The sequence below is a fragment of the Polypterus senegalus genome, chromosome 5 (assembly GCF_016835505.1).
Source record: "Polypterus senegalus isolate Bchr_013 chromosome 5, ASM1683550v1, whole genome shotgun sequence".
In the NCBI taxonomy this organism is placed as follows: Eukaryota; Metazoa; Chordata; class Cladistia; order Polypteriformes; family Polypteridae; genus Polypterus; species Polypterus senegalus.
Genome location: NC_053158.1, coordinates 181789119 through 181801591, shown reverse-complemented (window position 1 = coordinate 181801591; position 12473 = coordinate 181789119). Strand labels below are relative to the sequence as shown.

At 38.4% G+C, this 12473-nt stretch overlaps 1 protein-coding gene across 7 annotated transcripts in view; it reads right to left on the bottom strand.

Moving 5' to 3' along the window:
• Nucleotides 1-12473, bottom strand: part of nktr (natural killer cell triggering receptor) — a 53264-nt gene that overhangs the window by 27249 nt on the left and 13542 nt on the right. For 6 of the 7 annotated variants that reach the window (XM_039753686.1, XM_039753687.1, XM_039753688.1 and 3 more), the window contains exons 4-6: nt 8774-8881; nt 3401-3445; nt 2060-2147 (exon numbers count right to left, since the gene is read on the bottom strand). In XM_039753686.1, the coding sequence (XP_039609620.1) occupies nt 2060-2147; nt 3401-3445; nt 8774-8881 (241 nt within the window). Of the gene's footprint in view, nt 1-2059; nt 2148-3030; nt 3059-3400; nt 3446-8773; nt 8882-12473 lie in introns of those variants that run through there. The other variant, XM_039753691.1, reaches the window with a different exon arrangement.

The following is a 12473-nucleotide window of genomic DNA, read 5'->3' as shown; positions in this document are numbered from 1 at the left end:
CAATTTAAACTGAATACATAAACTTGTCAAAATAAAGACATACTTTCTAATGCATTAAGAAGTACACTGATAAGAGTCACTAGACTTAATACTTGGAAAATCATGCATGCAACCTTCATTCAGATATACAAAATACTTTTAACCAGACAGACATATTTAAGCAGTATTATAAAAAAGCCAACTGACTCTAAAACAAAGTTAAATAAAATAATAGTAATAATTGCTTCTCTCTCATTTCTTTCAGATTGCCGTTTCTATATCTAACATCTCAGATCTAGCACTAAAAATAGTACCTTAAACTTGAGGTATTCACTGCAATTAAAAAAATTTGGAGGTATTTAAAATAAAAAAAAAAAAACTACATGCACAAAACATTAACAAATCAAATGGCACAAAAACACAAAGTGATAAAAATCCTAAAAATTATGGAATGCCAGCATCCGAACAATTTAAAATTATTAATGTACTTTGAAAGTACTTTGAATCAAGGAATCAGTAAAGTAGTTCAGAATACCAGATATATAAAATGTATATTTTTCCTTTTCAAAAAGGTCCAATAGTAACTGATAAAATTAGCTGTCAGATTTTGTCAGCAAATGAGATCAGGTTAAAAAAAATCCTGAAAAACACACTCAAGACTCAAAATACGTCATTTTCCTAATTTTAATTATATGAATTTAAAGAATGAAAATCTTAAAAAGGTTACACAAATAGCACCTATTCCTAGTCATTAATATTATATATTTTTTGTGTAAGGTGTCGTTTTGGAGAGATGTGGATTATTACACAATTACTACAATAACTGTGTGCTGTAATTAGACTACAATTGCACAGAGCCTTTTTAAAGGCAACTGTGTACTTATCCATAAAATAAGGTACACTTGTATTCTAACAATAGGCAAAGGCATAACTCGAACAATGGAAATGTATGCATTTTTCTCACGAAGGATTTTATAATTTCAGCTAAAAAGGAATTGAAAATTAACTATTTTTATAATAAAGCATCCCTTTAAATCTATTAAATAATGTAAATGGCAATGATCATATGTTTATGTAATTGAATGCAGTGAAATAGAACAGCATTCCCCAATCACACTATTTACTCTAATGTGTATTAGTTTAATATTTACACTTATTAACTTACATGGTTCCTTACACCATAAAATTCATCTTCAATTAATACATTTTATTGCACCAGTTACTTTTTAGACAAACATCTATGAAAAAGAATGTCATTCTGAAGTGCATAACGTTATTTCTTTTAAGTAGTGAATAACATTATAATACAAAGCAATAGGTGGGCTGAACAGTCTATTCTCATTAGAACTGTTATAATGTCCTAATAATATATGCTCTGTCTGCAACAAGACATACAGGAAAGTAAAGTTACAATTAAACTAAGCTGTTATATAGCAAACAAATAAGGTAGAAAACAGTGGACAAGGAACCTGTGAATTACAGTAAGCATAATGAAAAAGCACAGCTACACATTCAAAACAGGTCAATTCAGAAACTTTTACAGACTTGCTAGTATGTCTTTGGATGGTGCAACTACATTTAGAAGGCACCTAGTGTAGAAATGTACAAGGGCACAAGTAAGATGAGGCTTACCACTATTCACTGAGTAACCAAGTACTTCTCATTAATTTGTAATAACTAAATACATATGCAGATCATTACATTTTTTCTGCAGGTTATTATTAAAATTAACTTTTGGTTGAAATTCCTATTCTTTAATGTAATAAATAAAAATACAGATAAATAGCAGACTTTAAACATTTAGTATAAATACAGGCAAAAATGACGTATAAACATTTTAGTTTAAAATCGTTTAAGACTCATACGTTCAAGGAGGGAAAAATTCCTGTGCTTGAACTTGCATTAGAAACGGAGACTTAAATCAAGTGAATAATCATGACTAGACAGTTTTTCACATGTAACAAATGCAATCTGCTTTCCCATGCCTGTCTTGTATAACTGGTTAACATACAGTATATTATCCTCAATAAATGCAGCAATTACCCCCAACACCAAAATGCGTGAACAAATTCATACTTACATGAAAAACTGTGACCCATTTGTATCTTTGCCCCTGTTTGCCATTGACAATAGGAACGCTCGATCATGTTTGAGAACAAAGTTTTCATCTGTCCGAAGAAAGGAAGATCAAGTCAACCCCTCTTTGATATTGAATATGATGAAATCACTTAATATTTAAATTAAATTATAAAATGGTGGAAAGCAAAAACCAAAATTTGTACTTTCAAGCTACCTTATACTACCAACCCCAAAAAAAAAAAAACAGTATTCTCATGTTAGTGAACCTACCTTTGTTTTTAAAATGGTTAACTTCAAGCTTGTTTTTAAAATATAAATGGAAAAATAATTTAATAACCCAAAAACAAATAGAGATAACAAAATTGACCTAATAACCATTTTTGAAAAGCTAATCAATTTGGCTTCCAAAATCATACACAATATACAAGACAAAAACAAGAGACATTTATGGACCAAGAACCTATACTGAATAAAGTAATAATGTTTAGGTTATGGCAGGAATATTACAACAATCTTTCATGCATTACTTAAAACAATGTATTTTATAAAAACTAAATAAATAACAAAAAACAATAACCATGAACCAATCACAAAACTTTATAAGGTAAGAAATAAGAAGCAAACTAAATAGTTTGTACTTCTGGGTAACAAATACTGAACAATGAATTGAATATTCTCATAAAATGTAATAATTAAATGGAACAAAACAGGTTACCCTTCAAATAACCTTAATTTATAAGTTATCAAAGAAGTACACAACTGTATCATTAATATTGTTTTATCTGAACTCTATCACTACCATGTGTGAAAGTGTGGGGAGGTGGCAGGGGAGTGGGGGGACTTTCCCAAGCATTGAATCACTTAAAAAATCAATTATTTTTTATCATCTATGATTTTTTTTTACTTATTCTTGATGGGAAAGGTGCAAGGGAACAATGTTTGAATTGTGTTGCTGAGCTTTGTGTCTCTTACCTTTTCATTTTGCAAAAGACCACATTCTCTATAAATAAAAGAATACGTTGAAAATTTTAGGCAGGAAGATAGGACTTTCATTAAAAAAATGCCTAACCTCCATGCTAAAAAAATCCTTTAACTTAAAGACTCTCTCCTTGTGTTGATCTTAAGAGGAAATAAAACAATCAAACAGTATCACTATACCAAAACCATGCATTTATATTTACCATGCAGCATTAGCTTCATGCAGAAGAACTGAAGCTGAAAGCAGAGGGTTTTTTTTTTTGTTTTTTTTTTTAAAACAATTCTGAAAGGGACTGAGCAATTCACTTTTATTTTACCAAGGACTTTTAATAACCTTTTTAATAATACTGAAAATAATTCTTACCTTCAAAATATCCACCATATATTGATTCTCCTCCTCTTCCATTACCTTTAGCAATGACACAAATATCAAGTATATATTTTATTTACAAAAGCAATTTTAAAGCAGCATTGTACATTAAGGTTAAGAATTACTGACTTAAAAAAGGGCACAGCGAATGAAGTACAGTTTACATTTACAATGGTTTGAATAAAATGTGTTGAAAGCAAATCTTTTAAAACAAGAAATAGTATTGTTAAAGGTAAAAAAAAAAGTTAAATTAAGTAGTTTGTATATCCTATTGTACTGCAGTACAAAAAAGAGAAGACACATACGAAATTGTTGTGTTCTGTATTACTTTGGCGAAATCCAAAGAAACTGACATATCAAAAGTGAAAATGACCACAGGATATCAAAAAAAAATTATGGATGTATTAAATCGGTAAGTATATCACATGCAACTAGTAGGGCAATATTCAAGTTCAAAATGAACTGATACTCGTACCTAGGACATAATCTCTAAAAGTGCCACAAAAACGTTTTCAGACACTTTTAGTCCTGGTACTTTAACTCCCTCTGGAAAATGTTTCAGACTGCATTTCTCAAGGACCACTTGCTTCACCTACATCCTTCTTCCTTCTTCAATACAAAGTCTGAATTCATGTTGAACTCTGAATACTATGATGTTGGTACATGTAAGTTGATGTTAAGAGGATGGACTGGCCATGTTGGCAATACATTTGTGTTAATTCTAGAGATAGGATTTCTTTCACCTGCTCAATACTAGGCCAGGGACATCACTGGTCAAACGTTTTCTGCCGATTTTTACAAAACTGCTACATTGTTATATACCACGAGATTTCAAAGATCCCATATGAAAGAGTGTTTTTGCTATTATGATATATGAAAATGTGACTGCTCCCCTTTAAGAACACTAAGCTCATGAGTTCCTCCAGAAACACTGAAAACCTGCCAAAAAGCAGTGACGTGGTCAAAGCTGGACCCTCCAGAATAACAGATTTTAGGCACCTTGATCAAAATCATCCAAAATGATTTACTCAAATCAAAACAAGAAAAAAAGAAAAAAAAAAATCTTTTGCCATGGCCACCTCAAACAGACTAAAAACCCGATGGTTAAAATGCAGAGGGCAGTGTAGTTTAATAGGTAGTATATACCCAAGATCACTGAGGTGGAAATGCTGCTAATTTGAAAAATGTGATTCCCATTAAACACCAGCTCTGTATGTCAACTGATCTCCTGAGCAAGCCAAGGAAATACGTCTATGTTGAACACTGGTAAAATGTGTGTTGTTGTATGTAAAGTTTTAAACGTAAAGCTAGAAAAGGCATCCTCATCTGAACTAAAGAGACTGATAAAACTTTGGAAGCATACAATAAAAGGTGGCTTACAGAGTGCATCCAAAAAATTTGATGAAAAATTTGCAAAACAGTCAATTTACAATGGGCACAATCCATACATAACCGAAAAAGCAAAGCAAAATTGAAGGAGTAAATAATGATATGGAAAGATATTCTGTATTCATCATTAGTCCTCTCATTTACAGACTAAGACCAAGGTAATGTTTGCAGAACAGAAAAACGGATTGAGTACAGAAACATGTATGTCTATGCGTAGACATAGTACTTAAGTAGCGAGAGTAAGGTCAGAATCAAACAAAAATTTTCTGCGAGATATGGATACTCAACAACCTCTTGTAACTTGCTCAGATAAAAAAAAAAAAAAAAAAAAAACAGGTTTGTATTTATTGCACTGAATCGCAAGGTAGCCTGAGCTAGTGCGCGAGGTCGAGAGGTTCCGGCTAGATATAGTCTGACTCACCTCGACACACAGCTTGGACTCTGGAACCAATCTCCTTGAGAGGGGCTGGACTCTCTACCACTCTGGAGTTGCCCCCGGTGAGAGGCGCCGAGCAGGTGTGGGCATACTTATTGCTCCCCGACTTGGAGCCTGTGCGTTGGGGTTTACCCGGTGGGCGAGAGGGTGGCCTCCCTCCGCCGGGTGGGGGAAGGGTCCTGACTGTTGTTTGTGCGTATGCGCCGAACAGCAGTTTGGAGTATCCACCTTTTTTGGAGTCTCTGGAGGGAGTGCTAGAGGGCATACCTTCTGGGGATTCCCTCGTTTTGCTGGGAGACTTCAATGCCCACGTGGGCAATGACAGTGAGACCTGGAAGGGCGTGATTGGGAGAAATGGTCCCCCCGATCTGAACCCGAGCGGCGTTTTGTTATTGGACTTCTGTGCTCGCCACGGATTGTCCATAACGAACACCATGTTCAAGCATAAGGGTGTTCATATGTGCACTTGGCACCAGGACACCCTAGGCCTCAGTTCGATGATCGACTTTGTGGTTGTGTCGGACTTGCGGTCATATGTCTTGGACACTCGGGTGAAGAGAGGGGAGCTGTCAACTGATCACCACCTGGTGGTGAGTTGGCTTCGATGGTGGGGAAGATGCGGTCAGACCTGGTAGGCCCAAGCGTGTTGTGAGGGTCTGCTGGGAGCGGCTGGCAGAGTCCCCTGTCAGAAGTAGCTTCAACTCCCACCTCGGCAGAACTTCAACCACGTCCGAGGGAGGTGGGGACATTGAGTCGAATGGGCCATGTTCCGTGCCTCTATTGTTGAGGCGGCTGACGGAGCTGTGGCCGCAAGGTGGTGGTGCCTGTCGGCGGCAATCCCCAACCCGTTGGTGGACACGGCGGTGAGGGATGCCGTCAAGCTGAAGAAGGAGTCCAATAGGACTTTTTGTCCTGTGGGTCTCTGGAGGCAGCTGATAGGTACCGGCAGGCCAAGCGGAATGCGGCTTCGGTTGTTGCTGAGGCAAAACCTCGGGCATGGGAGGAGTTTGGAGAGGCCATGGAGAGCGACTTTGGACGGCCGAGGAGATTCTGGTCCACCGTCCGCGTCTCAGGAGGGAAGCAGTGCAGTGTCAACACCGTATATGGTGGGGATGGTGCGCTGCTGACCTGACTCGGGCGTTGTGGGTCGGTGGGGGAGTACTTCAAGACCTCCTCAATCCCACTAACATGCCTTCCAATGAGGAAGCAGAGCCTGGGGACTCTGAGGTGGGCTCTCCCATCTCTGGGACTGAAGTCACCGAGGTGGTCAAAAACTCCTTGGTGGCAGGGCCCGGGGTGGATGAGATCGCCGGAGTTCCTTAAGGCTCTGGATGTTGTAGGACTGTCTTGGTTGACACGTCTCTGCAACATCGCATGGACATCGGGACAGTGCCTCTGGATTGGCAGACCGGGTGGTGGTCCCCTCTTTAAAAGGGGACGGAGGGTGTGTTCCAACTATAGAGGGATCACACTCCTCAGCCTCCCTGGAAAAGTCTATTCGGGGTTCTGGAGAGGAGGGTCCGTCGGATAGTGAACCTCGGATTCAGGAGGAACAGTGTGGTTTTAGTCCTGGTCGCGGAACAGTGGACCAGCTCTTCACCCTTAGCAGGTCCTGGAGGGTGCATGGGAGTTTGCCCAACCAGTCTACATGTGTTTGTGGACTTGGAAAAGGCATTGACCGTGTCCCTCGGGAATCCTGTGGGGGTGCTCGGGAGTATGGGGTACGGACCCCTGATAAGAGCTGTTGGTCCCTGTACAACCGGTGTCAGAGCTTGGTCCGCATTGCTGGCAGTAAGTCGAGCCCGTTTCCAGTGAGAGTTGGACTCCGCCAGGGATGCCCTTTGTCACCGATTCTGTTCATAACTTTTATGGACAGAATTTCTAAGCGCAGCCAGGGTGTTGAAGGGGTCCGGTTTGGTGGACTCAGGATTGGGTCACTGCTTTTTGCAGATGATGTTGTCCTGTTTGCTTCATCAGGCCGTGATCTTCAGCTCTCTCTGGATGGTTCGCAGCTGAGTGTGAAGCGGCTGGAATGAGAATCACCACCTCCAAATCCGAGACCATGGTCCTCAGCCGGAAAAGGGTGGAGTGCCCTCTCAGGGTTGGGGGGGAGATCCTGCCCCAAGTGGAGAAGTTCAAGTATCTCGGGGTCTTGTTCACGAGTGAGGGAAGAATGGATCGTGAGATTGACAGGCAGTGATGCGGGCTCTGCATCGGTCTGTCATGGTGAAAAAAGAGCTGAGCCGTAAGGCAAAGCTCTCAATTTACCAGTCGATCTACGTTCCTACCCTCACCTATGGTCATGAGCTATGGGTAGTGACCGAAAGAACGAGATCGCGAATACAAGCGGCTGAAATGAGTTTCCTCCACAGGGTGTCTGGGCTTTCACTTAAAGATAGGGTGAGGAGCTCAGTCATCCGGGAGGGGCTCAGAGTAGAGCCACTGCTCCTCCGCATCGATAGATAGATAGATAGATAGATAGATAGATAGATAGATAGATAGATAGATAGATAGATAGATAGATAGATAGATAGATAGATAGATAGATAGATAGATAGATAGATAGATAGATAGATAGATAGATAGATAGATAGATAGATAGATAGATAGATAGATAGATAGATAGATAGATAGATAGATAGATAGATAGATAGATACTTTATTAATCCGAAGGGGAAATTCACAAGACCGAGAGGAGTCAGATGAGGTGGCTCGGGCATCTGATCAGGATGCCTCCTGGACACCTCCCTAGTGAGGTGTTCTGGGCACGTCCAACCGAGAGGAGGCCCCGGGGAAGACCCAGGACACGCTGGAGGGACTATGTCGCCCGGCTGGCCTGGGAACACCTTGGGACCTTGGGAAGAGCTGGAAGAAGTGGCCGGGGAGAGGGAAGTCTGGGCTTCTCTGCTTAAGCTGCTACCCCCACGACCCCACCTCGGATAAGCGGAAGAGGATGGATGGATGGATGGAATCGCAAGGTGTAGTTTTGACCTGCACAGCACGAGGTAATTCAAAATATTTTTTACTATATGCAGTGTCAGAAGCGGCAGTGAAGTTAAGCAGCAGCAGCACAAGAAACTAAAAATTCCATAACACAAAAAAAGAAGTTCACATGCTATTGTGGAGTCAAACTTTGCTATAAGACGATTAAAACAGACGATTAACAGCCAGTATTTAAACTACAGTATATAGGGATAAACACCATACACAAGGGGGTACAGAAGCTGTCGCCCATTGTCACTTACAAAGCAGTCTCCCCAGTAATGAAAGGAAAAATGTCTCAAACTATAAGATGTTTAAAACTGACATTTGGCAAATAAAGAAACAGGGCACAAAGTTAGAAAAGATAGTGATGACAATCCAGAAGATTCAGAATTAAACAAAAAAAAAGGGCAGAGTTAAGACATGGGATTGATATGGAAAAAAACATAAGCCAGTGGAAAAGGCAGAGGTTTGCCAGATATATAGCAAAAAAAGACAGAAGGAGTAAGTGAAGAGTTATGCTTTGATGAACAATGTTAAAAAGTCCAAAAGGCAATTACCTTCAGTAAAATCGCCTCCCTGGATCATGAAATTTTTAACAACACGATGAAAAGTGGAACCTTTATAGCATAACTTCTTGCCTGTAGTTTTTCCAATCCCCTTTTCACCTAAAAACACACAATTTTTTTCTTGTTTACAATACATATCCAAGTATTTAGCTATGTGCTACAATATTTTTATTTGACAAAAAAAAATTAAATTGTAGTTTAATAAGCATACTTTACAAGCAATGTACACTTTTGATGCAATGACTGATACCGTATGCATGGTTCTGTTGTAAACATTTGTGGAAATTTAAACTTAGTGTAATGTTCCAACTGGCTGAAGAGGTTCTTGATGTTTAAACCATTTAGAGACAAGTGAAACCTTTGGAAATAAATTCAATTGCGAGTCATCACCTACAAAAGGGCACACCAATAGAAAAAGATAATATGAAATGGCTACTCTGATACAGACTGAAACAAAGGTCCCAGGGCTTCATGTATAAAAGAACAAAACAATGTTGCATAAGCCCATTTCCACACTCACTTTGAGAGGCATAAAAAACTAAACTTGGCATAAAGCCACACACACACAGCCTCACAACTTTTCTGCTCAGTTTTGCAAAGTGGCAGCACCCTGCATCAAAGCAGTGCGACTGTTCTGTGTTGTTCACCTTTCTTCGTATTCACATCCATGTCGCATGCTTTATCAAATACACCAAAATTAATTGCATTATCATTTACAAATTTAATTTACTTGATTGTATTTATTCTGTAACAATATAATGGTGCATGGAATGGCCAAACTATTCCAACTACCTTGGCTGCTTTAGCGTTGTTAGAAGACATTGCAAATGGAAGAATTAGAAGAGAGGTTTTTTAGCCACAGAAGCTTTTCAACATGAACTGGCTGACTGATCAGGTATTTCTCAGTCATTACAGTCACATTAGTCAGAGATGAATCACCAAAAGAATGAGCTGGCATTACATCATATAGAGCTGGAGAGCCTATCGAAATGGCAACTCTGCACAGTCACAGGTGCTTTTTCCACAGGTGCTTTTTTTTTAGTGCGACAAAAGGCATGCAGTCCTTTAAAGGATAGTGAGGCACCTCAAAGAGCCATATAAAGAGCAGAAAAACGATCCATTGTGGCACTTTGTGCTGATGCTACACTATAAAAGCTCCTTCATTGAATTAATTTTCTTATGTAAATAGAAAGCATTTCCACTCTATTAATGTGGTGCTCTATAGTGTGCAGAAAGTGTTGCATTGTTCCAAGGATGTAGCATGCTACATAATGAGGCACACAATTGTGGCTTGCCCATATCTGAACAGATGCAGTATGATGAACTGGACCCTGACCCACCAAATCATCAGCCAAATCAGATAGCACTACAATTTAATTTGAATGTAAAATGAATGTAAAAACAGGTTATCAGATGCAGGATTTATTTTTTAACCAATTCATGCAATTTGTGGTCAATATCACATACTACAGCTCCTATATTCCATACTTCCTTGGCCAAATCTCTTACAGCATCCATTACTGCATTTTGTGACTCCTGAACAGCGCCCAACAGCCCACAGCCAAATGGTTACCTAGTGGTTTCCAAGGCAGAGGTGTGCATGCAGCCGGCACCCAAAGATGTGTTAGGCACAGCAGCACCATCACCACGTGGGTTTGTCTCTTCGGCACAGGGGTCAGCATTTGTAACATTGTCTGAAACATCATAAACAAACAGTGGGCCTGTGACTCGCTTTTCACTTTGACTTTGATATCTGACAGCTTCTTTTTTACATTCTCATATACGAAGTATAGGGAAAGTATTGTAATCTTCCAAAGATTCGATGTCAAGATTTTGATGAATCTCAACATTTTAGACCTCCCCGACTTTCTCATATAAGAAATATAGGGAAAGTATTGGAATCCTCCAAAAATTCCACTTTGAGATTTTGATGAATCTCAATGCCTTAGACCTCCCTAAGTCCAAAAATACCATTTTTGGAATTGTCTGTGTGTGTGTTTATGTAAACATGATAACTTGAGTTTGCTTTCACTTAGGTCAACCAAATTTTACATATAAGTATTTGGTACAAAACGTGTATTTCTGACAACTTTTGGGCTATTTCCATTACCACAAGTGGTACTTTACCTCTTATTCATGCAGCTGCAAAGTCCAATTTATTCAACTTTTATAATAATTGTTCAATATATTATTAATTTGATTTTATTTGTTGTTGATGGCTCTTTAATGTACATAATATAAAAATATAATCGTCTTGCGGTTTACTTCTCAAATATCCATCCCCATACCCGAGTATACGAGAAAGTCTACGGGAGACCACTCCTGATTTTTTTTTATTATTTCAGGCACTGTGCAACTTACTGAACTTGAACATTCTTTTTTTTCCCCCCACATGCTTTTGCCATTGTCTTTTAACAAAACACGGAATGGAAGGGGCGATTTATATTGATTTGCATGTTCAAATATGTGAAATTCTGAGAGGAGTAGGAGTGGGGCTGTAGGCACGCGCGTGTGGGTTAAATTTCACATTCATTGAGATTTATAAAGGGGAAGTGCATGGAACTGAGGCTACCAGTCTATACAGTACAAAAAATATTTCAACATGCAAACTGCAGACAAAAAAAATATTTTGCATAATCTATTTTTTTTAAAACATTATTCATTAAATAATCTAATTATTAAGCATGCATGTGTAACCTAACTGCAAACAAATTAGAGCTTTAACCTTTAAGAATATTTATAAACATATAAACACACATTTTACCTTATAAAGACATATACTAATGCACTGGTATTGACTAACCTGGCATATCTTTTAAACTTTGTAAATACAAATGTTTGCAAAATGCTAAAGAATAAAGAAACTGCATTAATAAAGAAAACACTCAACAAAGAAGAGATAAATGCTCATCTTTAGTCCTACTCAATGCAATACCTTAATCAGAGGTAGACTTGTACCTTTTATTTAACTCATTTATGTGTTAGTACCTTTCCTAGTCAGACTTTAAAATGTTCCTATAGTATGCATTTTGCTTTTCCACAAACATCAAGACAGAATTTAGAGTTCTCTCTGAAAGGAGAACTCAAAACAGATCTCATTTTACAGAACTTTTGATTGTGTAAATTAGCTTTGTTTTACCCTACAGATGATGTCTGTTGTGTAGGAAATATGTATGTGTTTCTTCATTGCAAATTATCACATATAAAAGGCACCATGGTTATGAAATAAATAAATAAGATGTACATCACAATTAAAGCGGAAGAAATGATGTTTCTTTGCAGGGCAGCATGGCTGATACTTTGTGATAGGGTGAAAAGCTCAGCAATTAGTCAGAGTCTGAGTGCAGTCACTGTTCCTTGGGATCAAGATGAGCCAGTTGAGATAGGTTGGGTTATATGGTAAGGATGGCCCAAACCCTGCAGCTTCTATAAGAGTGGAGACTCTGCAGCAGACCTATTACACACTGAAGGGATTATATTTCTCAGGTTTGAAAATGTTACAGTATTTAAGTAGAAGAACAAATGAAAATAATGCACATATGGCTATGATCAATAGTGTATCCACATTTCTGCATAAATATTCAAAATAAATAAGAAGTAAAAATATGCTAAGATTTCAGTTTAAACTACAGATTAGACTGTAACTGAAAGGTAAATTGCAATGAGAATTCATAGAAGATGCATTCCTTTA